The 27,141-nt window shown below is 36.7% G+C and overlaps 3 protein-coding genes across 4 annotated transcripts; all 3 read right to left on the reverse strand.

The window, feature by feature from the left end:
- Positions 1-30: 30 nt before the first annotated feature.
- Positions 31-4,250, reverse strand: LOC125275093 (cytochrome b-c1 complex subunit 7). The gene is made up of 4 exons (XM_048201772.1): positions 4,106-4,250; positions 3,623-3,691; positions 3,353-3,519; positions 31-219 (listed from the first exon to the last, which is right to left on the reverse strand). The coding sequence occupies exons 1-4, from the start codon at positions 4,122-4,124 to the stop codon at positions 142-144; spliced, it is 333 nt and encodes a 110-aa protein (XP_048057729.1). The 5' UTR covers positions 4,125-4,250; the 3' UTR covers positions 31-141.
- Positions 4,251-5,573: 1,323 nt separating this feature from the next.
- Positions 5,574-13,061, reverse strand: mterf3 (mitochondrial transcription termination factor 3). The gene is made up of 8 exons (XM_048201775.1): positions 12,939-13,061; positions 9,511-9,856; positions 9,278-9,430; positions 9,017-9,206; positions 6,506-6,653; positions 6,350-6,421; positions 6,108-6,269; positions 5,574-5,854 (listed from the first exon to the last, which is right to left on the reverse strand). The coding sequence occupies exons 2-8, from the start codon at positions 9,836-9,838 to the stop codon at positions 5,660-5,662; spliced, it is 1,248 nt and encodes a 415-aa protein (XP_048057732.1). The 5' UTR covers positions 9,839-9,856; positions 12,939-13,061; the 3' UTR covers positions 5,574-5,659.
- A 27-nt stretch (positions 13,062-13,088) lies between these two features.
- On the reverse strand, positions 13,089-26,532 carry rad21b (RAD21 cohesin complex component b). 2 transcript variants are annotated; one of them, XM_048201774.1, is made up of 14 exons: positions 26,421-26,532; positions 23,329-23,516; positions 22,346-22,475; positions 22,166-22,265; positions 21,972-22,078; positions 21,157-21,366; positions 20,951-21,076; positions 20,741-20,869; positions 17,465-17,688; positions 17,100-17,253; positions 15,551-15,696; positions 15,296-15,460; positions 14,242-14,325; positions 13,089-14,137 (listed from the first exon to the last, which is right to left on the reverse strand). In XM_048201774.1, the coding sequence occupies exons 2-14, from the start codon at positions 23,470-23,472 to the stop codon at positions 13,946-13,948; spliced, it is 1,911 nt and encodes a 636-aa protein (XP_048057731.1). In that variant the 5' UTR covers positions 23,473-23,516; positions 26,421-26,532; the 3' UTR covers positions 13,089-13,945. The 2 variants fall into 2 exon arrangements, with proteins under 2 accessions (XP_048057731.1, XP_048057730.1); XM_048201773.1 differs by having other exon boundaries at positions 20,741-20,872.
- Between the last annotated feature and the right edge of the window lie 609 nt (positions 26,533-27,141).

Here is a 27,141-nt window from a genome sequence, read left to right on the forward strand (position 1 = left end):
GGAAAAAAAACAAAACTTCAGGCATTTGAAGACTTTTGTCAGAAAGGACATTTTAATAAGTATAGGGACTTTTCACATAATACATTTTCTCTTAAATACAAGACACCAGACATCACATCAAAGCAGAGCTTCAGCCTCATCCTACTTCTTCGCCCACTCCTCTTTTTCCTTCTTTTCACGGACAACCTCCTCCAGATATGGCTCAAGGTAAGGAACATCCTACGAGAAACAATGAACAGCAGTTGAAAACAACTATCTGAAAGATGCTTAAAAACAAATTAGTTAACAAAAAAAAAGTATATTCTGTCATTTACTCGCCCTCATGTCAAATGCATATATATATATAAAACAAAAGCCAATGAAGATGGAGATGTTGCTATAAAATAAAAAGTACATTTTTGTAACAAGCATATTAGAATGATTCTGAAGCTATACAATTTGCATGAGAAACAGACCAAATTTAATTAATTATCAACTAAAAAAAATCTTTAAAAACTCTTGCATACTGAAACTTATGTTCCATTCTACAAATATAATACACATATTTAATGTTGAGATGCATGTCAATGATGTTTGGGACATACATACAAATACATATTTAGTATACCACAATAATAAACTGAAATCTAAGTATATGAAACTTTAATAATTCCCCGAGACAATCTTCTTTCCAGGGATGTAAAATACTTGAGTATTATTTTACTCAACTATTTTAAACTGACTACTAGTACTTTTACTTGATTACATTTTTTTCAATTTTATTTTCTTATGCTAAACGGAAGTTCAAACATGTGAGAACCAATGAACTTTGTTTTTGTGAATCAAGCACACACATTTCAGCTTCAGTTTTAACTTTCATCAGGGAAGTTTCTGGCTTCAAAAGTTCACCGTCAAATCTGAGGAATCATATTGGGGTAGCAAAGCCATTAGCTGTCTATGTAGTATTCTGGCTGAATGCTCAAGATTGATTACAAATAAAATCAGTGCAAAAATTTATATTTTGGTGGCATGATTGCTTTTTGAGCCAAAATTGTGGCATCAACACTAATATGCAGAGAGATGGATTGTGTTCATCTGAAGAAATTGCTTCATGGGATGGCATGAGGTTCTACTGTGCTGCATTTAAGTTGTTGTTGAAAGCAGTAGATAGATGTTTTTGACCTGTGACACTGCATTCCGTTTTCTTCCTTTAACCAAACCTTTGTATGTCAATTTGACAAAACAAGACCTTTGTTCATCTTCGGAACACAAATTAAGATATTTTTGATAAAATTCGATGGCTCAGTGAGGCGTCCATTGACAGCAAGATAATTTACACTTTCAAATGCCCAGAAAGCTACTAAAGACATATTTAAAACAGTTCATGTGACTACAGTGGTTCAACCTTAATGTTATGAAGCGACGAGAATACTTTTTGTGCACCAAAAAAAACAACACAATATCTAGTGATGTATCAAACTGCCAAAGTCATGTGATTTCAGTAAACAAGGCTTTGTTACGTCATAAGTGTTTCAAAATGTTTCGAAATTTCAATGGTTCATGTGACTTTGGCAGTTTGATTCACGCTCTGAACAACTGATTCGAAACAAAAGATTCGTAAAGCTTCATGAAGCAGTGTTCTGATATCGCCCATCAATAGATATTGTTGAATAAAGTCGTTATTTTGTTTTTTGGCACACAAAAAGTATTCTCATCACTTCATAACATTAAGGTTGAACCACTGTAGTCACATGGACTGTTTTAAATATGTCTTTAGTAGCTTTCTGGGCATCTGAAAGTGTTAATTATCTTGCTGTCAATGCAGGCCTCAGTGAGCCATCGGATTTTAGCAAAAATATCTTAATTTGTGTTCTGAAGATTAATGAAGGTCTTACGGGTGTGGAACGACATGAGGGTGAGTAATTAATGACATTATTTTCATTATTGGGTGAACTAACCCTTTAGAGTACAATGTAAAGTTACTCAAGTATGTTTTTGGCCAGATACTTACAGTATCTGTACTTTCACTTAAAGGATTAGTTCACCCAAAAATGAAAATAATGTCATTAATTACTCATGCCGTTCCACACCCGTAAGACCTTAGTTCATCTTCAGAACACAAATTAAGATATTTTGGATGAAATCCAATGGCTCAGTGAGGCCTGCATAGGGAGCAATGACATTTCCTCTCTCAAGATCCATTAATGTACTAAAAACATATTTAAATCAGTTCATGTGAGTACAGTGGTTCAATATTAATATTATAAAGCGACAAGAATATTTCTGGTGCGCCAAAAAAACAAAATAATGACTTATATAGTGATGGCCGATTTCAAAACACTGCTTCAGGAAGATTTGGAGCGTTATGAATCTTTTGTGTCGAATCATGATTCGGATCGCATGTCAAACCGCCAAACTGCTGAAATCATGTGACTTTGACCACTGATTCGACACAAAAGATTCATAACGCTCCGAAGCTTCATGAAGCAGTGTTTTGAAATCGGCCAAAAATATTCTTGTTGCTTTATAATATTAATATTGAATCACTGTACTCACTAGGGGTGTGACGAGACGGGTATCTCACGAGACGAGACGAGACTCGAGATTGAGTTCACGAGACGAGACAAGATTTTTACAAACTATTTTTAAGAAATCCTCAATGACGAAATACATGACTAGAAAAAATCAACCATAATCGCACCCTCTCAATATTCAAAGTGCAAATAAGACCAAATTTTTCTTGGATACAGAGCTAAGAGATGGTTACAACTACACTGCCCAGCCTAAAATAGCTTTCATATTGAGAGATATCTGTAGTCATCAGGGAGCCGCTTTCAAAATGCGGGTATTGAAATCGCGTTTGAATGCGCGCGCGTTTAGTTTCACTTTCAGCGATCGCGCGTAACTCTTTAAATATGGAGCGCCGGCGACCGTTATCCAACTTAATTAATTAATTGTTTTTTTTATTTAAACACAAAGCAAAAGGACAGTGGAGGCGTAATGTAAACGTAGCGGTGGCATATTCTTTCCTAATCATCCTAACACTCTGTCATGGCAACATCTCGAGACTACTTTTCGCCTCGACGAGAAATCTCATCTCGTCGTGACACGAGATCTCGTCACACCCCTAGTACTCACATGAACTGATTTAAATACGTTTTTAGTACATTAATGGATCTTGAGAGAGGAAATGTCATTGCTGGCTATGCAGGCCTCACGGAGCCATCGGATTTCATCAAAAATATCTTAATTTGTGTTCTGAAGATTAACAAAGGTCTTGAGGGTGAGTAATAAATGACATTATTGTCATTTTTGGGTGAACTAACCCTTTAAGTATAATTGAGTATGTTATTCACCCCCGGTTCTCTCTCACCTCCTCATATTTAGTCCACTGGTCCTTGGGAAGAATCTGTTGCTTCATGGTGAGATCCAGAGCTCTCTTGATGCGGAACATCCTGTCATTGTAAGCCGTTTCTGGGAGCCGACGAACGGCCTCTTTCACATCACTGTCCTCATAGATGGTGTCATCCCGCATCAAACCTATATGACAGGCCAGAAATTGGTACATTTGCACACTATATATTGTTTCTCATTGAAGGTCACACTTTCTAAACAATGCACTGTCAGCAATGGCACTGCTTACCGAGTTTGTTGAAACCGCATGCGTTGTAGTACCACTTTCTGAAGCCCACCAGGAGCCTGCCGGTTGCAGCTGTACAAAAACAGGAACAAATGACTTAATAATGTGGCGTTTATGGAGACTTTTAAGTGTTGTTTGGGTTATTACAGCAGAAAAATCACTGTCACAGCTGACAGGAGATTCAGTTAACGGTCTGTACTATCAGAGAGTGAATCACGGATCGTTTATTTATCTCTAATACAAAGAACACACACACAAAAACAGTTATTATAAGCGATGAGGGAATATAAACACATTTGGACTGGTCCAGACGGGGACACAGTAGAGGACATCAGAGCTTCACAAGACAAAACCAACAAATGCGTCAACTAACAGTCATTCTAACAGCACAGAATGTAGGCAGGCTCTAAAATAACTCCTTAAAATGATGACAATAAATTTATAATCTCGCAATTTAAAAAATCTCACACAAATAACACATTTTACCTGGTGCCCTCGACGCCATTTCTGTTCACTAGCAAAGTTGCACAGTATTGTGGGATATGTGACGTCTGTTTTTTCTTCTTCGTTTAGTTTTATGGCGGGTATACCGCCACCTACTGCATTGGAGTGTGCAAAATCATGGCTTCATGACTTCTACTTTCCCAACAAAAACCTAATTTAAAGCCTTAACTTCTGTCTGAGAATTATCTATTCCTAATATACCATTAGTATATCCCATTTCCTTCCTAGTTTAATAATGCATTATTTAAGATTCTTCATTTTCCCCCCTAAATTTCCCACAATTTATTGCATTTTAAATGCATTTACCTTTTCTTTGCATTTGCAAATCTGTGTTTAATGTATTAAGTCTTGTATGTCCTAACCATAGTCTTATATAGATTTCCATTTCTACTTTTAAATGCTTTGTTTTGTTTTTTATATATTTTAATATTATCTGAATTATCAATGTTGCTCATAATTAATGATTTACCTTCATTCTTTCCATAGCGTCATGATTTAATATGTGACGTCTCCTCCGGTGATTACACAATCTTCTTCTCTCAGCATGTGATTGGTTGTCATTGGCTGCCACAAATATTATTTTTATAATTTTTCTTGATCAATCTAGGTAACTCTTTAGCTATAATTTTATTTATATTAAATATACACAATTCACACTTAGTGCATAGTTTGACAAAACTACAGTTTGATTGGAAATGACACACAATAAAAAGATTCATATTTATTATGCAGTTTTCTTCATTTCCCCCCACATATTTAAATGCAAGAAACTTTAAGGACAAAATTATTCATGAGTAATATAGTTTTAGCTGTTTCTAACTATGCTGGTAGAAATTTATTTTCATGTTCTGAATGTACATACTATGTACTTACAATAGTAGTTACAATAGCCGAGTAATAACTAGATACTAACCCTGAACCTTCCCCTAAATCTAACATTAACCCATCTAAGTTCCCTTATCTTACTTTATTGTGTAAGTGGACATACTGTAAAATAAAGTGCAACCACTAACCCTGAACTTACACAAGTGCACCAAGGGTAATTATGAACTTCCTATTAAACCGGAATATATAATAATAGATGAACAGGTGGCACGTTCAGATGTGCACAAGGGCAGTTCAACTTTTAAAGTCACCATGAAAATCATGTTTCTTAATGTAATATTGCAATATTTGTGTTTTTTTTTTAACTCATGTGCCCTCATAATCTTTAATTAAAATAACTTCCCCTCCCTCTTGCAGCAACATCTCTTCTCTGATGATGACGTGTTTACTGACGCGAGGGCGAGGCAACCTGTCACTCACATGAAATCCACCAATAGCAAAACAGAACAATCTAATCAATCGTCACGGACAAAATCAAGCCCCGCCCTACATTTGTTCTTGTTTGAGAAGCAGTTTCACTTGGATAGACATCACAATAGGGAAGAAAAGACTATCGCAACTTCAGTTTCATGCCGATGTTAAATGTTTATTCATAAAACTATGATCATACAACCCAATGATAAAAAAGTAATTTAATTTAATTCTGTACATCTACAATGTTTTCTGAAATCTTTCAAAGTCTTCAAGAGTGGCTAATGCTACTTCTGAGCAGAAAACATCATCAGGCAGGAACACCAAGCGATCCAAAGAGATGTAGTTGGGTTGAGACGGTTGGTACTGAGCCCGGCCCAAGTACTCCAGAAACAAGTGCCGCTCTCGGATGCGAAGGAATTTGGCATTAAGGACCTTTGAGAAGTCAAAAAAATAATTAGCATGTGGAACAACAAAGTAAACTCACACTACATAGAACAAAGATTTCATTATTTATCATTTAATACAGCAGAACAGACTAATTATTTCTCTTTGAAAAAGCAATTTATATAAAAATTCAGTATACAAAACCATGCATTACATGCAATAGAAATACCATGCAAAATGCCTATCACAGCTTTAAATTTGTGATTATAATTTCTGTATGAAAAGATTAAATAATATGCACCTGTGGGAACTTTGCAATAAGTGAGTGTGGAACATCCATGGTGTTGTGAACAAAGTCAAATATTTGAGTGAGTTTTCTTTTATTAGCGATTAGAACTTTAGGAACAGTGGTGACAATGTGTTGGATTTCATTTCCACGAAATCCAAACTCCAGTTCACAAACCTGGATGAGAGAAAAAAAATGAATATCTGTCACAATATTACAATTTAAAAAAATTAAGCAAGAGCAATAAAGTGTCAGACCTTTAGATTCTCCTTAATTGGCTCTAAACTTCCACACAGTAGTTTGGGTAGACGAGTCACAACATTTCGGATCTGAAAGCATAAATCATGATCAACAGTCAATGTAGCCCTTCTGCAAATGATAAAGATCAGTAAATATATGCAATTCAACTTCACCTTCTCAGCACTGAGTCCCAAATGCTGCTGAAAAAATCCAAGGCGGTTGTCGAGCCTCTCAACACTGAAGTTAAGCAGGTATGGAGCTTTGCTCACCATGGCGGCCACAGACTCCTGACTGAACTTCTTTGTTTTCAAATAGGACACCCTTAAAACGAACAAGAAGGTAACATTTAGAAGAAAACGATCAACAAATGAAGCAGTCGGACACACGTCAACTGTTTCAATGCCCAAGTCAAGACTCAAATCGCTTTCTAAATGCTGCAAGTTAGTTTATTTCATAATTATTATTTTTTTTTAGTGGACCTTTTTTTAAAGTCATGATTTTGTTTTTATCATAGGTTATCATACTTGAATGTTCAAAAAACACCTTATTTTTTCCCTTATTCTCCATTGTTGCAGCTCCTCTCTTGCTGCGTCCCAATTCGCCTATGTATACTACGCCCTAAAAGTATGTACTCTTTCTGTGAACAAAAAGTACTTACTTTTGAGTGTGTAGCAAAAGAGTAGACAAGCTTTGGGATACTATCACGTCATACAATTGCGTTTTTGCTCTCTGTGGCATCCTGTCACCGTAAACTGGCCTGTCAATCATCTTGCATCCTCCACATTTCATTTAGCTAATTTCCTACCGTATCGGGAGAGAAATGCAGTAGCACGTTGAGGTTGTCTTTCATGTGGAGAACACTCTTCATATGCATAATGATGCATTTAAAAGTTAATGGCCAATCGGATCTTTATAAAAGTCTACATTGGTATTTGCAGATGAAAAATAACACAGATAACATTAAACAAATATTTTCTATCAGGTTGAACTGATTATTAGTCACTCAAACCTCTCAGCGTCGATCGCGCATATCCGCCGTGTTTTGTAGTTTAACACTTTTTACTCGTGTTTGTAGTTCTGAACTGAATCCTCGTCCAACGCGCAATGGCAATATTACCCTTTATAGTGTGCACGAATCCACACTTCGAAAATCTACCGGAAATAGTAGACCATCCGGGGACTTTTGGCATACTCTTTTCAACATACTATGCTTTGGGACACACTTATTTTAATCTCACATACTATTTAGGATGGATAGTATGGACATTGGGACGCAGGGTGTCAGTAACACTCTGTTTAGTTCCTGTCTCTATGAAGCTCCTCCTTCTGAAAAGCACAATGTGCTCTGATTGGTCGGCTGGAGCAGTGTGTTGTTGTGATTGGTCAAGTGCTTTGAGAGTTTCTGGGAAATGCCCTTACCTTAAGCGTGAGTTTCAACACACTGCTAACTAACTCAACCAGGCCCCGCCCCTTTATTCTGCATATGTCTTGGGCGGTAATTATTTAAATAAGGAATATTGTGATGTCTTAGTTCCCGGAAGAAATCTCAAGACTACAATGGAGGCGTTTCATAGCCTGACGTGGTCATACTCAATTCTAGTCAGAATATGAGTCTGATACTGCTCCATTGGGCTTTGATTATGGGGGCGTATTTCAACCAATCCAGGAAAGACCTCAATTGGATAGACCTACAACCAATCAGAGCTACAGAGTAAGTGACGTATGTTGAGCGACGCATAGTTGTCAACAGAACTCTTCTTAGCGACCATCGGGGCCAGCTGATAAATCAAACTTTTGCCGAATCCCGTAGGAAGGACGGCAAAGACATCTTTCCCATCGACAAATGCCTCGCAAGGACTCGCTCCCCTTAGTTACTGTTGCTTTGTCCGACAAGCCGTGGCGCTGTCACACCACACAGAGTGGAAAATACATCGCGGAGCAAAGAGGAAACTGACAACACATCGACAGACGAGACAGAGCAGGTTACTTATGCTATTAAACAAAGTCCCAGCTTTCAAACTGTGTAGTTATTAAAAAAATTCAAACAATAAAAACCGTTTTGTGGCTCTTTAATGGGTTGTGACCATGATCATGACAGATTGCTGTAGCGCCTCAGCTCAAGAGGCTCGTGAACCGATCGTCTCCTCCTACTAGTCCATTTATAGCATCAAATAAACATGAATGAACATGAGAATGAATGTTGTTTCAAACGCGGAAAGACGTCAATATGCACAATTTTTCAAGTTTAACTCCACCGATGTTAATCTTCTAACTCCTGACTGCTTTGTCGGACAACATGGCGGATGCGGCATTCTGATTGGTTAGATCGCTTGTCAATCAAACTCCCCAAGCGCTCTTTGATGACGTGGGTGGTTACGTAACCGCAGATAGCCTGTCCATCATCGATTAAAGCCCGCCCTGGCAATTTGATTGGCTCGGCCTTCTGGGAGCCGAGCATAATTACTCCACAATGGATTGAGTCCAGACCGAACTTCCCGTCCAAAAAATGTTGTGGGCGGGGTTCGGGCTGGCACCCAGGCTAGGCGTTTCAGGGAGTTCAGAAACAGTGACACTGATATAGAGAATAACTCCCTCTGGAGGGACTGTTTTCATTTCATTTTTCACGCTAAAGAAAGATGAACATGCAAAAAAGCATAATAGGTCCTTTAAATTCTCTCTCTAACCTGGCTTCAAGGTTGTCCAGGCTTTCTGTGAGGATGAAGGGGTTCTTAGTGAGCAGTGTGCCCAGTTTAGACTCCTCAACTCCCAGATCTTTGAGGAAGAGTAGTTTGGGCGCAACATCAGCATGGAAGTCAAGCCTAACCAGCATGGAGCCCACATTGGGTCTCCGCTCCAGTTCCCACAGGTTGACACCTGGAAATTGACCCAAAGATTAGACAAATCCAAAAGAATCCAACATAACTTACTAAAGATATGAGACATACCAAGCTGAACAAGTTTGCTGAGAGTTTCTGATTTATCCACATAAGGTCTGAGTGTGAAAGAGTCCGGCGGAAGGGCGGAAGGTACTTGGATCTGGACTGCTTCCTCCTCACTGATTTTCTGAAGCGGAGAAGGACGCACAGCTGCTTCCAAGCCTATAGTATAGTTAGCATGGCAATTTAAGTATCAGAGATTCACATGCATGTATAACTATATATAGGGTATATATACGTACCTATATCCGAAAGAGACGCTTGGTTTTGATGCACGTTAGAACTTTCTAATGGCACAATATGTTTTCCAACCTCTCTCTGAGCGAGATCAGTCTTGTTATTATAGACCTCTGGTGAAGCAGCCTGGTGGTCCGTTAAGTTTCGTCTTCCACACGATGTCCATGTCTCTCTACTGTGTCTCTGTGTGAGACTGCGGATGGACGGCTGTCCGCGGCTGTGCTGCAGCAGGATGTGATGCGAGCGCTGATGCAGTGCGTGTGTCGACGGCTGGAGAGCTGCAGATAACGGCCTCGAGAGCAACAAACTCACACATCGCCGACAGAGATGCATGACGACTCAAGCGTTTTTCTGGGAGGAATAAGATTGCGTTACATGATTATAGATCCTCCTGAGAACCAGATTTTTTTTTTTGTGGTTTTATTTTTATGTCATTACATTGTTTGGAGCATAAGAAACAAATGGAGAAATATGAATAAAAGACATTTTATTCATGTTTTATGCTATGTCTTCTGTTATTAAAAAATAAAATGACATACAACATTTACCAATCAATTTTTAGGTATCAGGCTTATGATAAACTGTTATGAAAGATATAATAGAATGATTTGATATGCAATTTTACTTTATGCAATATGTGTGTAAAATGGCCATAAATGGGTGCATAATATGCAATCTATATTGCATATTAACGTGTTCTTGGGGCAACATGTAACGAAAAAAGAAGTGTAATAATGGGAGAAATAACTTTTTATAAGAACATCACATATTTCATTCTTTCCCTATTCACCCAAAATGCCTGATTGAAATGTCCTGGTGTCTTCTACAGAGGACATGTATGAAATTGATGTTCTGATTTGAAACCCCATAACTTTTACTGACAAACAATTTAAAAATTAATCAGATTTAAATAATAATTACAAAACATTATATTGCGTGTTCATGCAACAACATCTGTTGCGTCAACACAACACGCATGCATCATCGTGCTCTCATGAAAGTGTTGGAGATTAATATTTTGTAAATAAAGTGGTAAATTATGTTTTTTTTGTGTGCAAACAATGCACTCACGTCGCTTCATAAAATTAAGGTTAAACCACTGGAGTCACATGATTACTTTTATGATGTATTTACTACCTGGGGCTTGAAATTGGTAGATGCATAAATAGACCCTTTTCACATTTCCGGGTTTCTCAGAAGCGGAAGTCGTCATAGTTGGGTAAACTTTTATAGCGCTGAATGAGAGACTTTGTTAAATATATTTTTATTTGTGTTTCAATTTGCACAAATAGCAAAAGAAACTTTCATAACTTTCAAAAAGAGGGAAAATATAGAGAGCGATTAATAACGGCAGTCAGAAGAGAGAAATATGTAATTTTTACTGTCACTTACATAGCTTTATTAGAACAAAGACTAAAGACTATAGAATAACACAAGACGCGTCACTCGTATTGTTTTGAATGGGAGAAAATGCAACGCGCAATATGGCGGAATAAGTCCCGCCTTCTAAATAAGAGCCAATCGCCGATTAGTAAAGTCATCGCGTCACTGCAGCGGCTGAAGCTCCGGTTTCTATAGAAACAGTCAGACGCGCGCCTCTGAAATGAGGCACAAAAGACGCGCATTTAGGACTGCGCATTAGCTTGATCCAGCCTGTAAAATACCGTTTTTTTGTCATGATTCGAGTATTTAGAAACAAAATTTATGACACAAGTTGATGTCAGATTTCATTGGTGATTTCAAATATGAAATTTAATCGAAAGCTTGACAAACAGCTTTAGAGAATTTGATGTTTCCCCATTCAAAGAGATGCTCGCGAGGCGTTTCAAAGATGGCGGCCGAGTGAAATGACTTGTCTTAAAGGGACTTTGATTAGAAATACCCTCAAGGTACAATATGTAATAATTTTGGCCGCTAGAGGTCGCTAGAAGCCTATTCAAAACAAAGGCGTAGTTTGATGACGCCAAGTTTGAGAGTGGAATCTTGGGACATGTGGTCTCCATCTCAACAGACGGTGCAAAAGAATAGGGATAGGACTCGGGAAGAATTCATGTTTATGGATGCAATTATTAACGTTACTGTAGTATGAAGCAGAGCGAGTGTTGTGGAGCTGAACGAGGAGCTGGAGCGATTGATCAACACACGCCTCACGAGCAGCGGGACTTTTATTATGACACAGTCGCCGGCGCCGCTTTTTCGGTTTTATTATTAGATACATTTGAGTGTGTTGAAAATGTTATAATGTTACTCTGTGCGTTCGCTCGGTGGCTGCTGTGAGACACTTACACACTGCAGTAAGATAGATCGATATTAGAATATCATATTAAATGCTGGATGGCTTGTGTTGATAAATGGCATGCAATTAATTTTAAAACGTATTGTATGATGGAGAAAATGCTGTATTACTGTTACTAAAAATAAAGCTGCATCTGATTATGCTATGTTAGCTACTTCAAAAAATAGTGTTTTTCTCTTAGGCATGGTAAAGCATGGTACTCACAAAAAAAATCAAGAAAATTATTTAAACAATAAGAGTAAACATGTTCGAGCTATATAACAATAATTCGTTTTCTTTCTATAAATATATCAAAACAGTTGTTCCGTTGTCTATTAAAACATACAATATATTAAAGCGTCTTTGATGTTTCCATGGTTTCCACAAAATAAAACCGGAAACCGAGGGTAACGCGGGTATGACGCAATTGACAGGCGACTCCTCACACGTCCCGGAGCCTTGGTTAAAATTGCAATTTTCTCACGATTTAAGTACTCAAGTGAACAAAATATATAACACTGGCCTAGTGGTTTTTGGATATTTTACTGCAAAATATTACATATTGTACCTTTAACTATTTTTTTAAATTATTTTTTATAATATAATACTAAATATTGTTTTATGAATGTACATTATATATATATATATATAAAACCTCGCAGGATTTACGATATTGATGACCGTCAAAACGCGTCATCACAGTGTGTGAAAAGGGTCAAAGGAGGGACAGAAAGCTCTCAGATTTCATTAAAAAGATCTTAATTTGAGTTCCGAATATGAACTAAAGTCTTACGGATTTGGACGACATAAGGGTGAGTAATTAATGACATTATTTTCATTTTTGGGTGAACTAACCCTTTGGGTGAACTAACTAATCTCAGTGAAATTCGCTAAATTATAAATGTCCTCTACAGAGGAAAAAAAGTCGTCTGGGTCTCATTAGGATATTGTGAAAATATATATTTGATTAAATAACGCATGCTTCAGTGGCATTAAAGTTAGATATATGCATGTGAATGACTCCAATGTCATTACTACTCTATATAACGTTATCTCTAGAGAAGGTGAAAAGTGGGACAAATTATGCAGTTTATATTAAAGCATTGTTACAGCGCATACTGTAAATATCACTGACATCTCCAAAAAATTAGACATTACCTGTTTTCTGTAGCAGGACAAACCTCTTCAGTCTTCACTGGTGCGAGTTCACGTGTTGTTTTCAGTCTTTGCTCTTCGCTGGGGAGTCACAGCGCCCCCTAATGCACGGATGATTCATACAATAATCAATTCAGTCAGGGGACAAAGAGATTCATTAATTACTGTTTATTACAAAAATTACTCAACACAGTCGTACCAAGTCAGGGCTACAGGCAAATGACGTGAAGTGTAAGATTATAATTATATAACCTGTTATCAACATTATTTTGAATTGTTTTTATACCAATATGAATAAAACAAACAGTTTCCGAGGCATTGTAATAGCACTGCACTGTAATAGATAGTGTTTAATTACTGTGACATACAAAACTGAGTCTAACATCGATAAAACCAAAGTCTGTGAGACTGTTTTAAAAAGTGCTTGCACAATTACAAAATTTATCTTTACAACAAATGGCACAATATTATTTTAACCAATATATAACATTTGCTTTAATTTGTCTGGCTGACAAGCAAAACTACAGCTGCTTTCGAGTGAATGTTCACAACACTGAGACTTTAAGGAAATAGTACTGTTACTGTAGTAGCTTTCTGAACTTTCAAATGTATTTTTTTTCCACACATAAAAACTATAAACTTTTAATTTTTTATCTTTGGAGCAGCTAAAATGTTACTCTTTTAACAACGAAAACACTTTCATGAAAGTAAACAATTATGTTGCATGTCAACATGTAATTCAAAGCATGCAAAACAATAAGACTCATTAAATAAAATGAAACAGAGGCATCTGTAAAACATGATTAAAGAGAACCAGCTGAAGGCTCAAAGCCTTTTTCAAGTTGCTATAAGAAGCACTTTTTCCACATTATAAAAGTCTTTTTTCGTATGTCAGACAGAGAGCACATGTAGTATGCATTAAAATACACATGCACAGATATACATAACACATCATATACAAACAAAACCATTAAAAAGAATACAATCTGCCAGTGTTGAGCTTTAAGAGTCTATATGATGTGAAATCTGGGGCCAGGGGTGGCGATGATGTCGCTGTAGGGCTCGTCCTGCCTGAGCTCCACTGCCTGCTGTTTCTTTAGCACCAGAAAGCTGTAGAACTTGGCAGCTGCTTGTTTCTTGTTGTTGTTTCTGCACAGTTCCAGCAAGCTGATCGATTCTGCTCCAGTCTTAGCAATGACTCTCTGTAGAACGCAAGAGGACGCAGTCAGAGGAATAAAAAGGGTATTTATTGATATAAAATCAGTTTATGCTTCTTATTAAACTGAATGTTTAAATTCTGCCAAACCTGTAAACCGTGCAGCATCTGCTGTGTTCTCTTGTTCCACCTCCTCTCTTCCTGATCCTGGTCTCCGCTCTGACCTTCCTCCTCCTTTTAAACAAAAGTTCAGATTTAAAGGGAACCTTTTACAAAGTCTTGATTTTGTTTTTGTGTTCTACTAGAACAGGTTTTCATGCTTAAATATTCAAAAAAACTCCTTATTTTTTCACATATTCTCCATTGTTGCAGCTCCTCTCTTCCCAGTCTGTCAGTAACGCTCTGTTTAGTTAGTGAAGCCCCTCCTTCTGAAAAGCACAGTGTGCTCTGATTGGTCGGCTGGAGCAGTGTGTTGTGATTGGTCAACCGCTTCGAGCGTGTTTGGAAAATGTCCCGCCCCTTTCCATAACCACCAGTTACAACACACTATTAACTAACTCAATCAGGCCACGCCCCTTTATTCTGCATATGAATTATTTAAATGAGTAATATTATGACCCGTTCCTTCCTGGAAGAAAACTCAAACTACAATGGAGGCATTTCAGGGAGTTCAGAAGCAGTGCATGTTGATATAGAGAATACTTTTCTGTCTACGTCAAACGTGACCTTTCCAACATGATCACGTAATGCGTGGCGCATAGCAGAGCTATTGCAAGACGAGCATTTGTGGTTAAAAAGTATATAATTTTTTTTTTTTTTTGAAAATGACCGATGTTTCTCTAGATAAGACTCTTATTCCTCGTCTGGGATCATGTAGAGCTCTTTGAAGCTGCAGTGAAACTGACATTTGGACCTTCAACCCATTGAACCCCAGTGAAGTCCACTATATGGAGAAAAATCCTGGAATGTTTTCCTCAAAAACTTTAATTTCTTTTTGACAGAAGAAAGAAAGACATGACCATCTTGGATGACATGGGGGTGAGTAAATTATCAGGAAATTTTAATTCTGAAGTGAACTAATCCTTTAAAAGTGACTGCAGAATGTTTGGCTGTACTAAACAGGTTTTCTTATTTAAAAAAAAGAGAATAATATCAGTTTTTCCTCTTTTAACTCCTTGATTTGTGGCTGTTAAAGCCTCCTCACCTCCTCCTCCTCATCATCATCCTTCTTCTCTTTGCTCTTCTCTCCTATCAGGTCGAGCTCAGGGATGAGCTGTGAGATGCTGGTTGGTTCCTCAGGGGGAAGGTCCACCTGCTGCATGTTCACGTGACGCGTGGAAACAATGGAGGAGCGATCATCCTCAAGCATCTGTAGGAAAATAGGTGAGAGCACAGAATTAGAAAACCACATACAGTGGGGTCAAAAGCCACACTGAAAATCTGCGGTTCAAAATCTCACAGGTAAGGCAGGCTCTGTGTCCAGAGCTTTGCGCTTTTGTCCGCGGTGTCCAGATGGAGGAGGCATGACTGATTCGTCGAGGGTTGTGCGACTGCCCTCCATGGCTGAAGCCTGCAGAACACTGGGCTCCTCCAAGATGGTCTGGTCTGCAAAAAGCCAAACACGGGCATTAGTCACAAACTAGAGAACTACTGTTCAAAAGTTTGGGGTTAGTAAAAGATTTTGAAACTCTCTTCTGCTCACCAAGGCTGCATTTATTTGATCAAAAAATACAGTAAAAACAATAATATTGTGAAATATTATTACAATTTGAAACAACTGTTTTTATTTGATTATATTGTAAAATGTAGTTTATTCCTGTGGTCAAAGCACCAGTCTTCAGTGTCACATGATCTTTCAGAAATCATTCTAATATGATGATTTGCTGCTCAAGAAACATTTCTGATTATTATCAATGTTGAAAACAGTTCATATTAGTGTGGAAACTATGATACATGTTTTCAGGATTCTTTGATGAATAGAACGTTCAAAAGAATCTTATTGTTGCCAAACGTTTGAACATTAATGTATCTCAAAAAATCAAAAGAACCGTCTATCAGTTACAGTTGGATTTACAGTCAGGTTATCATGGTATCACGTGCCTAATTATTAGTTAGTAGAGCTGCACGATTCTGGATAAATTGGGAATCAAAACCATTCCTTTTTCCTTTTCCATTTTTTAAATAGAGATCATGATTCTCCCTAGATTCTAAATATAATAAATAAATAAACATGTAATTTACTAGAGGTTCCGACAAAGTGTTAATTGTTCCGACAAAGTGTTAATTGCTGCAGTCTATTTTAAAACATTTAATTAATTTGAATTAATTATTTTTATTTTTTATAAAAATCAGATTGAATGAATGATTCAATGACTCACTCATAAAGACTTCACTTGATTCATTACTGGATGAATCAGCGATCTTGAACGAATCTCTTGAATTACTGATTCTTTCTTTCTTTCTTCCTTTCACTCTTTTATTTTGAACAAAAAATAAACAAAATAAAATATAAAAATAAGTGTTACAACATACAGAAGGAAAAAAAAAATCTATAAAACAATAATTGCAAAGTTACAAAAATTTTATAAACAATAATTGCAAAGTTACAAAAAAAAAATTAAAATAATTTTTTTTAAACAGTCACATCACATGTAATTGATACAATCTTTATTTGAAGTGTCAAGTTACTCCAAAAGTTGATTTTCTCTATTTTGATCGCTACTGTATCAGTGTTTATATCCGAAATATAAACTTTTATCTCAGTACTTGTACTAATTTGAATTATTGTAATATAAATAATAATACTGTGTAGTTGAAAAGACTGTTTGTGAAGCTGTTTCATAACTAAACTGCTCTCTCTGGGTCAGGACGCAGATCTGAATGTTTGCTTGTCAAATAGAAATCTAGCCGAATGTGTCATTTTGGAATAAGATCACATGGGTGTTTGAATCTTTTAACGATAAATTGTGCAGCTCTAGTAGTTAGCAGCATGAGTCAGCCATTCTTACCAATGATGTCTCTTTGCTGAGACAGGGCCTCTTCTCGAGGAACCTCGGGGTTCTCCAGGTCTTTGAGGAACTCGTCCAAGCTGTCTGCTTCTCCACCCTTCCTCCTCTTCCTCAGCTCATCGGGCACCAGAGGGGTCAGGCAGCGTGTGAACATCTGCAAAGAGGGGTCTCATTCATTGTGTAACTACACTGTTTGATGGCAAGACTACAAAAACACTGTCCAAATAAGTTGTTTTAACAGATTTCTGTGTATAATAATGAGCGAGATAGTGCCAGAAACAGACATATCCAAGGCTACTTATGTATTTTGTTGCATTAAAGCCTGTGTTAATGTCTCACAGCTTGTTCCAGGGATCTGTCCTGACCTTGAGCAGTCTGCTGTTCCAGAGGGGTTGAGCTGGCAGAGAAAACAGCTTCTCCACTCCTCCTGTTTCCTTCCACATCATCAGCTTCTTGGTAGGGGGAGCCAGATCCAGAGTGGTGACAATGTCGGAGTAGTCGCTCAGCTGGGCACGGATGGTCTTACTGTCCAGCTCCTTCACACTGTCCACAATCAGCTTCCTCTTTCTTTTTGCTTTGGTTTCTTTCACTGGTAATATAAGAGTATGGTATGATGAAAGACATCTAAGATGATTACATTTTGTTTGCAAGAGAACTTCAGGTGCATTGGCACAAAATGCTGTTAAGTAACTAACTTTTTTTTTTATTGTTTCAGAAGCTCATTATAGATTATTGTACATTAAAAACCTAATAAATTATTTGTTTTGTTTTTGTTAAAGGGATAGGAAAATTCTATGAAAATTCTGTCATTATTTATTCACCCTCATGCTGTTACAATCCTGTATGATTTTCTTTTCTTCTGTGGAACTTAAAAGGAGATAAGCTGGTAACCAAACTGTTTTGGTTCCCATTGACATCCATTATATGAAAAAATACTATGGAAGTCAATGGGAACCAACTCTTTGGTTACCAACATTCTTCAAAATTTCTTCTTTTATGTTCCACAGAAGAAAGAACATGTTTTGAACAACATGAGAGTGAGTAAATTATTACATAATTTTCATTTTTGAGTGGACTGTCCCTTTAATAAACAATTACATACATTTACATTTTATTTTTATCAAGTTTTTATTTTTTATCAAATTATATGTCCGAAACACTATAAAAAAGGTTAAAGGATTAGTCCACTTTTAAATACACTTTTCCTGATAAATTTACTCACCCCCATGTCATCCAAGATGTTCATGTCTTTCTTTCATCAGTCGAAAAGAAATGAAGGTTTTTGAGGAAAACATTCCAGGATTTTTCTCCTTACAGTGGATTTCAATGGCTACCAACAGATTGAAGGTCAAAATTACAGTTTCAGTGCAGCTTCAATGGCTTTAAACGATACCAAGTGAGTAATAAGGGTCTTATCTAGTGAATCGATCGGTCATTTTCGAAAAAAATACAACCGTTTATGCTTTATAAACAAAATATCGCCTTGAACGTACTTTCCGCTTCCGCATTCTTCATAACGCTTACGCTGAATGTCCTACGCCTTCCCTATTCTGCTTACGGAAAAAACGAAACTGGCGCCGCGTTCTTTCCGTAAGTAGAATAGGGAAGGCGTAGGACATTCAGCGTAAGCGTTATGAAGAATGCGGAAGCGGAAAGTACGTTCAAGGCGATATTTTGTTTATAAAGCATAACCGGTTGTATTTTTTTCGAAAATGACCGATCGATTCGCTAGATAAGGCCCTTATAGTGATGGGCAGATCGAGGCTTCATGAAACACTGAAGCAGCTGAATCAAATGTGCCGTAATGATTCGAGGCTTCGAAACAATCTGACACCCGTCTCCACGGTGACCCCTAGTGATCAGAGCAGTGCAAATGCAACAAAACTCAGGCCAAACATGCATTAAAAATACACTTTAACAAATGTATTTCAAAAGTTTTATTTAAATTAAAATCAATTAAATGGAATTAACTAATCATCTAATAAGATTAAATATCGAGTGTCTGTATAATTTGTGTTCTTTTATCAATTTTAAAGGCTTGTATCTGTTCCATGGCTCAAGCTAAACAGGCCAATAAGAGATTAATAACAACCATTATTCATTTTAATTATTCTAATGTATAATTAAAACATCTACAACTGTATAAAACTGATCGGAGATCAGGTAAAACCATAGGGTAAAGCCCTAGACACTTGTTCAATAGTTCTCAGTGAATCTGCATGATTCATGGGCTCACTTTATCATCGCCCTCTATCGGTGAACCACTGAAATTTCGAACTGTTTCGAAACAGTGATGACGTAATGAAGCCTCGTTTACTAAAATCACGTGACTTTGGCAGTTTGATACACGCTCCGAATCACTGATTCGAAACAAAAAGATTCATGAAGCTTCGGAGCTTCATGAAGCAGTGTTTCGAAATCGGCCATCACTAGACCCTTATTACTCATCTGGTATCGTTTAAAGCCCTTGAAGCTGCACTGAAACTGTAATTTTGACCTTCAACCTGTTGGTAGCCATTGAAATCCACTGTAAGGAGAAAAATCCTGGAATGTTTTCCTCAAAAACCTTCATTTCTTTTCGACTGACGAAAGAAAGACATGAACATCTTGGATGACATGGGGGTGAGTAAATTTATCAGGAAAAGTGTATTTAAAAGTGGACTAATCCTTTAAATAGCAAATTGTACAGCTATAAAAATATACAAATAACTATAAAATAACTAAAAATTCAGCTAAAAATTCATCAACATACATTTGTTGGAAAATAATGGCATTATCATTTTAAATGTAATTGAATAATCATAATTAAATTTAATTAATTTAATAATTAGAAAATATAAACCATATTATTAAATGTATATACTGATAATGTTATGTGGAATATTGATAATATATGAATATAAAATAATATACTACACATAATTTTTTGACAAAATGTTAGGGGTGTCACAATATATCGCAATACAAAAATGCAACAATATCGTATCGTGGATAGTGACGATATGTATTGTGTATAGTTCACCCAAAATAAAAATTACTGTGTGAGAAAAAATTAATGTTTACAGAGTTTTAGTGTCAGTACTACATTAAACTACTATATATAATGTTGAATATAATGTATAATAATGCAATGTGGGAATATTTGTGGGTCCTGATGTCTTGTGTTACCAGTAAAATGAGGCCTACATTATTTTAAATATATCTAGTCAATCAGAGAGTGCAAGCATATTCATATTTTTCTGTATTTTCAGCTTCAGGATCATGAATATTTTTTTATTTTGGTATCAACACTGTCCTGTGCATTGGGTTACCAGCAGAAAGTCCGAGCCTATTTATTTCCACCCCAATGTAATACCAAATCTAGCATTTTAATCAATAGTTAATTTTTTGTTAACCTTTTACCATATGTCTTGAAGTACCGCACTAATATTGTTTTGTGAGATATGTATCGAATCGTGACATGAGTGTATCGTTTCATCCCTACAAAATGTCGTTCATGTCAGTCAGCTACATAACTTTACCTTGGTGACATATTTAAATCAGCAGAAACTATATGATCAGTGAACGCAAGACATCGTGGTGGTTGAGCATTATTGTTGAGCCCTGTATTACTGCACTACTATTTATCTGTTCTGGCTGACCTGTGATGTCGATGGGCTCCAAAGCAAAAGCCTCCTCCTCATTATGGACTAGGGTGGTCTGTTCGGTCTGGTCTGTCATGGTGGGCAGCTGCTCAACAGGACCAGAATCAGGACTGTCTGGACCTCCTGCTGCTATTGGACAAAATACAACATTTCTATTATTATGCAAACATGTAATATAGATGTTAATTACATCACATGCTTTCTTACGTGAAAGGTTGTCAAAATCATCATCATCATCACCACCGTGGTCTTGGGGCATCATCACACCCTCAGCGATGGCAGGAGGGTCGTCAAAAATACCACCTCCATCCTCGTTACTGAGGAGCTTGTCCACTGTAAGTACAGCAAGCAGACAGCTCAGTCTCAACGGATGCTATTAAATGCAGCTTTGTGCTTGTGGATGTCTCTCTTACCCAGCATGCCTCCCTCTGTGCTCTCCATAGGGTTGTCTCCAAAGTCGTCCTTGTATTGGTCGTACTCTAGGTGATTGGGCTTGTCAGCCATCTGCACGCTACTTGACTCTGACTCCAGCAGCAGGTTAGATGCGGACGCCCCGTGGATGATGTCCACTTCAAATGCACCTTCCTCTCGCATCATCTCTCGGTCATCCATCCCAAAATCAGCTGTCGAGGAAAATGTGTTGGCTATGGTTTGAGGTTGAGTGCAATGTGGGTGCATAATCAGTTTAAAGGGGACTTTTTAAAGTCTTGGTTTTGTTTTTGGGCTCTACTAGGATAGGTTTTCAAGCTTTTTCACTGTTTAGTTCCTGTCTCTGTGAAGCCCCTCCTTCTGAAAAGCACAATGTGCTCTGATTGGTTGGCTGGAGCAGTGTGTTGTGATTGGTCAAGCGCTTCGAGCATGTTTGGGAAATGTCCCGCCCCTTACCATAACCATGAGTTTCAACACACTACTAACTCAACCAGGCCCCGCCTCCTTATTTTGCATATGTCTTGGGCGGGAATTATTTAAATGAGGAATATTGTGATGTGTAGAAAACTCAAGACTACAATGGAGGCATTTCAGGGAGTTCAGAAACAGTGACACTGACTTTGCAGATATTTTGACACATGCTTAAACAGCAACATTACACACTAAAGAAAGCTGAAAGCAGAATAGGACCCCTTTAAATTATTCAAAAATAACACTACATAAACAGTATGAATAACACAAACAGCTTTGATCCACAACAAGCGTGCCACGAGTAAAGAGGATGCTTTTTATGCCATACCAAAATCATTCTCTTGCAGTAGACTGAGGTTTCCCACTTCTTCTCGCATGGTGATCTCCTCCACACGGGACTGATTCAGGGTGAACTGTTGTGCAACGTCAATGTCGCTGCAATCCACAACACAGGGAAGAAGGGTCAACACCGACAGCAACTACTACAATTATATGATATCAGCAAGTTAAAGTTGCACTTACTCCAAGTCCGGAAGAGGCTGGTCAAAGTCATGAAATTCCTCGGGTAATGTAATGGCGTTGTAGGCAGCTTCACGGTTCTCCTCAGGCAGGTCGACCACACCTGTGTCAAACAATACACAATATATTATCTCTTGCAGTGCAAAAGGATCAACTTCTTATGTAGTCCAGACACAACTTTACCTGGGCGAAAAGCCATTTTAATCTTAATAAAAGCCTCATTGCAGTCTGCCAGCAGGTACTTGGCTTTTCTATGGTAGATCCTCACCACGCCCAGGAGTAAGTGACCAGATGTACGGAGAGCCATTTTTACCTATCAAATTAAGCACATATTAGAAGTAAATGGAGTTGCTCAGTCATGATGTCAATTTGCAAGCATCCCAGAGGGAATTTCTAATGTGATTTTAGAGCGGTTTTTGATTTATGAGGAAAAGTCTGTGAACGTTACTAAAAGAGATTTCACGGTTTGTTCTAAACATAGATGACAATAGCAACGTTTACATGCACCCGAATAATCTGTTTATAATTGGGTTTATGTCTCAATTGCGCTGAAAAGCCTTCATGTAAACACTTCAATCGATCCAAATGAAATTTTGATCGAACTGAAAGGGGTGGTTGTAGACTTGAAATAATCAGATCAACAGGAAAAAAAATTAAGCATGTAAACACAGGAATCTGACTATGTCAAAATGTTTTACTCACAAGAACATGTGCATGTTTTGCATATAATATCTGGCCATTGGATGAGACTGAATATTTACTACATATTTGCTAAAAAAAGCTCTTCTGACATGGCTGTCAGTCAGTTTTCTTTTTAGATGTTATCAAGGCAAAAATGACATCTATTACTCATTGTGGCTCCAGTGACAACGTGCACTATGAAGTTTAGTCCTGATCACACACATAATAATAATGCACATGTAAATGAATATGTGCATAGCGTTACATGCATGCATTTAGGGTTCATACAAACAGAACTTTCAGAATCAGCAAAATTCTGAATGAAAATTTGTGCATGTAAACATACCCAGTCATACCTCAAATGTGTTAAAAACTCACCAGTAATATTACTCTAAATAGGTCTGAAATACATTTCAAAACAACACAAAACAAAAATGGAATGCACAAAAAACCTAAACATCGTGATTTCAAGAGAATCCATTAACCTTTGGAGAGATGATGCTCTCTACGCTGCTCTCCAGATTGCACTCAAACACATGTGCTTTGGTCAGCTTCTTATCCCAGTGGGCCGCCAACCAAATTTTGGCCAGCGGCCCACGTTTGCTGAGGACAAAGTGGGCGTAGAACATCGTCCCTGCACCTTCTCACACTGAGGTGGAGGGGGACGCTGAACCTGCAGAATAAAATGGCACTGGTGTTAGGTATAACACTACATCATAATTAACTACTGATTTCATTGCTCTTAAAGGGGATATGTGTAATTTTTTATGTTAAAACTTTCCTCTATCCCAGCATAATATGCAGAGATAACTTTAACCAAGCCATGTGTAGTTTGATGCCCTTGAAATGAGTAAATACTGTGGCGGTATCAAAACATTGCTGTTTGTTTGAGGTTCTGCCGGATTGTCGTCGTGTCAGTCTGACCAAACAATGGAAGACATGACGTACTTCATCACCTCCTGGCATAGCAAGTTACATGCTCTAAAAAGTCAACATTCAATTTGGTTTCTGTAATTTCATGTATCCATTAGGGCTGCACAACAATTAATCGTGATTAATCGTTTGCAAAATAAAAGTCTGTGTTTTACGTAATGTATGTGTGTGTTCTGTGTATAATAATTATGTATATATAAATACATGCACATACATGTATAAATTTAAGAAATATATACATGTGTAAATAAATATACATATTTATATATATTTTATATTACATATAAATATAAATATTTTATATAAATATAATTTTTTTCTTAAATTTATACATGTATGTGCATGTATTTATATATACATAATTATTATACACAGAACACACACATATATTACGTAACACAGACTTTTATTTTGCAAACGATTAATCGTGATTAATCGTTGTGCAGCCCTAGTATCCATGTTCGTTTGCTGCAGCACATTTAAAAAAAGTCATCTAGAGCCTTCTGCAGTTTGCATTTACATCACTAGATTTGTATTGATAAAGCATGTTTTTGCACGTTTTAATAAAACGCTATTTATTAAATCCAACTCGCTTTCATACAGTATGTGTGCCAAAAGATTCGACTCAGAGGGAACGAATCATTCGCAGATCAGACGGACATCACTAGTTATTTGTGAGTGCTAGTTATAAGCAGTGTTGGTTGTAATAAATTACTAAGTAATCTAATTACTTTTCCCTTGAAAAAGTAAAGGATTACTCTTTATTTTTATGTACTTTAATTACATTTACTTCTAATGTAATTGCATTAAATACGGTATAGACTACAGAAAAATTCTATATAATATACATATATGTGACCCTGGACCACAAAACCAGTCATAAGTCGCACAGGTATATTTGTAGCAGTAGCCAACAATACATTGTATGGGTCAAAATTATCAATTTTTCTTTTATGCCAAAAATCATTAGGATATTAAGTAAAGATCATGTTCCATGAAGATATTTTGTACATTTCCTATCATGAATATATCAAAAATGTATTTTTGTGAATGGATATGCATTGCTAAGGACTTCATTTGGACAACTTTAAATATTTAGATTTTTTTGCACCCTCAGATTCCAGATTTTTTAAATCTTGTCCTATCATAACCAACCATACATAAATGGAAAGCTTATTTATTCAGCTTTCAGATTATACATAAATCTCAATTTTTAAAAATGTTTAAGCCTGGTTTCTCCCAAGGTTTTTTTCTCCATTTTAACACCTATTTGCCACTTGTTTGCCACCTGATGTCACCTGATGGAGTTTGGGTTCCTTGCCGCTGTCGCCTTTGGCTTGCTTAGTTGGGGACACTTGACATTTGACTTGACATTTGATATTCAACAGTATTCTTGACATTTATTCAACAGTGCTTCTGATCTGCCTGAATTTATGTACCAGTTATCAATGTAAAGCTGCTTTGACACAATCTGCATTGTAAAAAGCGCTATATAAATAAAGGTGACTTGACTTAGACTTGTTTTTTTGGTCCAGGTTTCCATTTATACCATGATTCCATATTTATCATGGTGATGATTCCAATGCATGCACTTAAATGCATTTTTAAGTTATGTTTTCGCAGAAAGTACTTACACAGAACGGTCCTATCATAACTTTCCGTATTTAGCATCAAAATTTAAGGTCTAATGTTAAAATGCATGTTTATAATGTAACTTTCTCCTTTTAAATGTTTTGGTCAAAGCTCAAGAATAATTTATGCAACTGTATATTGAATATTTGAAAGAAAAGAGCCGGTTCTTGTCTGAACTGGTCAAGGTTGATATGGGAATTATAAAGTAATTAGTAACAAGTAATCCAATACTTTTTAGAGAGCGTTGTTAGTAAAGTAATCCAACTACACTGTTGAAGATGTAATTAGTAGCTAGTAATTAATTAGTTTTAAATTGTAATAAGTTGCTAGTTATTTAAGTGCCTGCTTGCCTTGTTGGTTGTTTATCAAAAATGTAAACAAAAATATATTCGATTTGGTGACATACCTTTACATTTTAAGAGTGTAATGTAATTATATACTACTTGAATGTTTGATGCAAGGTGAAAGTACACATATTCATTCATTTTTATAAATTATAATTATATATTTTTTGCAATAAAATAATTATCTCACCATCAGCACAGAGATGGGTGTGTGACTGTAAGTGATAGTGGGCCTGTGTGATGCACACCCTGCACTTTTATTATTTAAACTCTTAATGGCTTTATTCCCGAGCTGTAATAGTCTATGAAATGTATGTTGGATTTAATTAGCGTTAATAATGTAAGGACAACTGTTTTGTATGGCTAAAAGAAGAGCTAACAAGCTAACGGCCAACATCTGCCTGGCATTTGTGCTGCAGCTCGCGCCATGTGCGGATTTTGCACGCGCAAAGGCGTCAAACGCATTCCTTCACATTGTCATTTTAGCGTTAAGACATATTTTGTGATAACATGAAGAGCTGATGCTGCACAGCGTCTGTCACTTGTCGCTGGTGTAGGGAGGGAGAATGGGATTTTTCTAGTAAGATTCATGACGAAAACGAATGGTGATGATTCCAATGCATGCACTTAAATGCATTTTTAGTAATGCTTTCGCCGAAAGTACTTACGCGGAACGGTCCTATCGTAGCTTTCCGTATTTAGCAACCGTATCTAGGGTACCTTTCTCACCCTCCTCCCACCGTGCAGTTTCACTAAAACAAACAAAATGGCGACGCCCCCTCCCTCCTGCATGTTTCTGCTGCATGAATGACAGAAAAAAACATTTAATAGAGAGTGAAAAATACAGAGAAAACAAATTAATGATAGCCTAATTCATGGAAAAAATAGCAATTTGTTAATTTATGTTATATTGGTTGAGCTCACGTTAGACTCAATGATGGGCTCTATATTTAATAAGGCACAGTTTTCTCAGGAAGAACAAGTTGCTATTTTTAAGTTAATGATATGGGACATTATGATTATGATTATTATGATTATGATTATAGAAAGGACTTGCTTTATCTCTAGGTCTATTCTTGGAACTGTGACAGGTTCAGAAAAATGAAAGTAGTATTTTTTACATACAAAGTAGCTACAGAAATGATTGGGTTTATGACAAACCAGGTGAAAAAATACTATAGTAATAATTTATAGTAAATACTATAGTGTTTTTGAACCATACTATAGTAAAGTAATATAAAGTATATAAAGTAATATAACAACTAGTAATATAAACAAATTACTTTACCCAAGTTTTCTACAACTATAGGGTATATTATACTACAATAGATACACTACAGTTTACTGTAGTAAAAACTAAAGTATTACTACAGTATTACAGTTTATCAG

This window comes from Megalobrama amblycephala, linkage group LG9 (genome assembly GCF_018812025.1).
Source record: "Megalobrama amblycephala isolate DHTTF-2021 linkage group LG9, ASM1881202v1, whole genome shotgun sequence".
Lineage (NCBI taxonomy): Eukaryota > Metazoa > Chordata > Actinopteri > Cypriniformes > Xenocyprididae > Megalobrama > Megalobrama amblycephala.

Bases quoted from the DNA above. Each gene is read 5' to 3' on its own strand.
- mterf3 (XM_048201775.1), bottom strand. From the start codon at position 9,838: ATGCATCTCTGTCGGCGATGTGTGAGTTTGTTGCTCTCGAGGCCGTTA. The intron at 6,654-9,016 runs GTTAGAGAGAGA...GTTCGTTTTAAG, and splicing joins CTGGACAACCTTGAAGCCAG to GGTGTCCTATTTGAAAACAA. The intron at 6,270-6,349 runs GTCTGACACTTT...TCTCTCATCCAG, and splicing joins CAATTAAGGAGAATCTAAAG to GTTTGTGAACTGGAGTTTGG.
- rad21b (XM_048201773.1), bottom strand. From the start codon at position 23,472: ATGTTCTACGCCCACTTTGTCCTCAGCAAACGTGGGCCGCTGGCCAAA. The intron at 17,689-20,740 runs GTCAGCCAGAAC...TTATATTACCAG, and splicing joins GGAGCCCATCGACATCACAG to TGAAAGAAACCAAAGCAAAA. The intron at 14,138-14,241 runs GTTTGGCAGAAT...TGCGTTCTACAG, and splicing joins AGATGCTGCACGGTTTACAG to AGAGTCATTGCTAAGACTGG.
- LOC125275093 (XM_048201772.1), bottom strand. The intron at 3,520-3,622 runs GTAAGCAGTGCC...CCTGTCATATAG, and splicing joins ATGCGGTTTCAACAAACTCG to GTTTGATGCGGGATGACACC. The intron at 220-3,352 runs GTGAGAGAGAAC...TGTTTCTCGTAG, and splicing joins AGTGGACTAAATATGAGGAG to GATGTTCCTTACCTTGAGCC.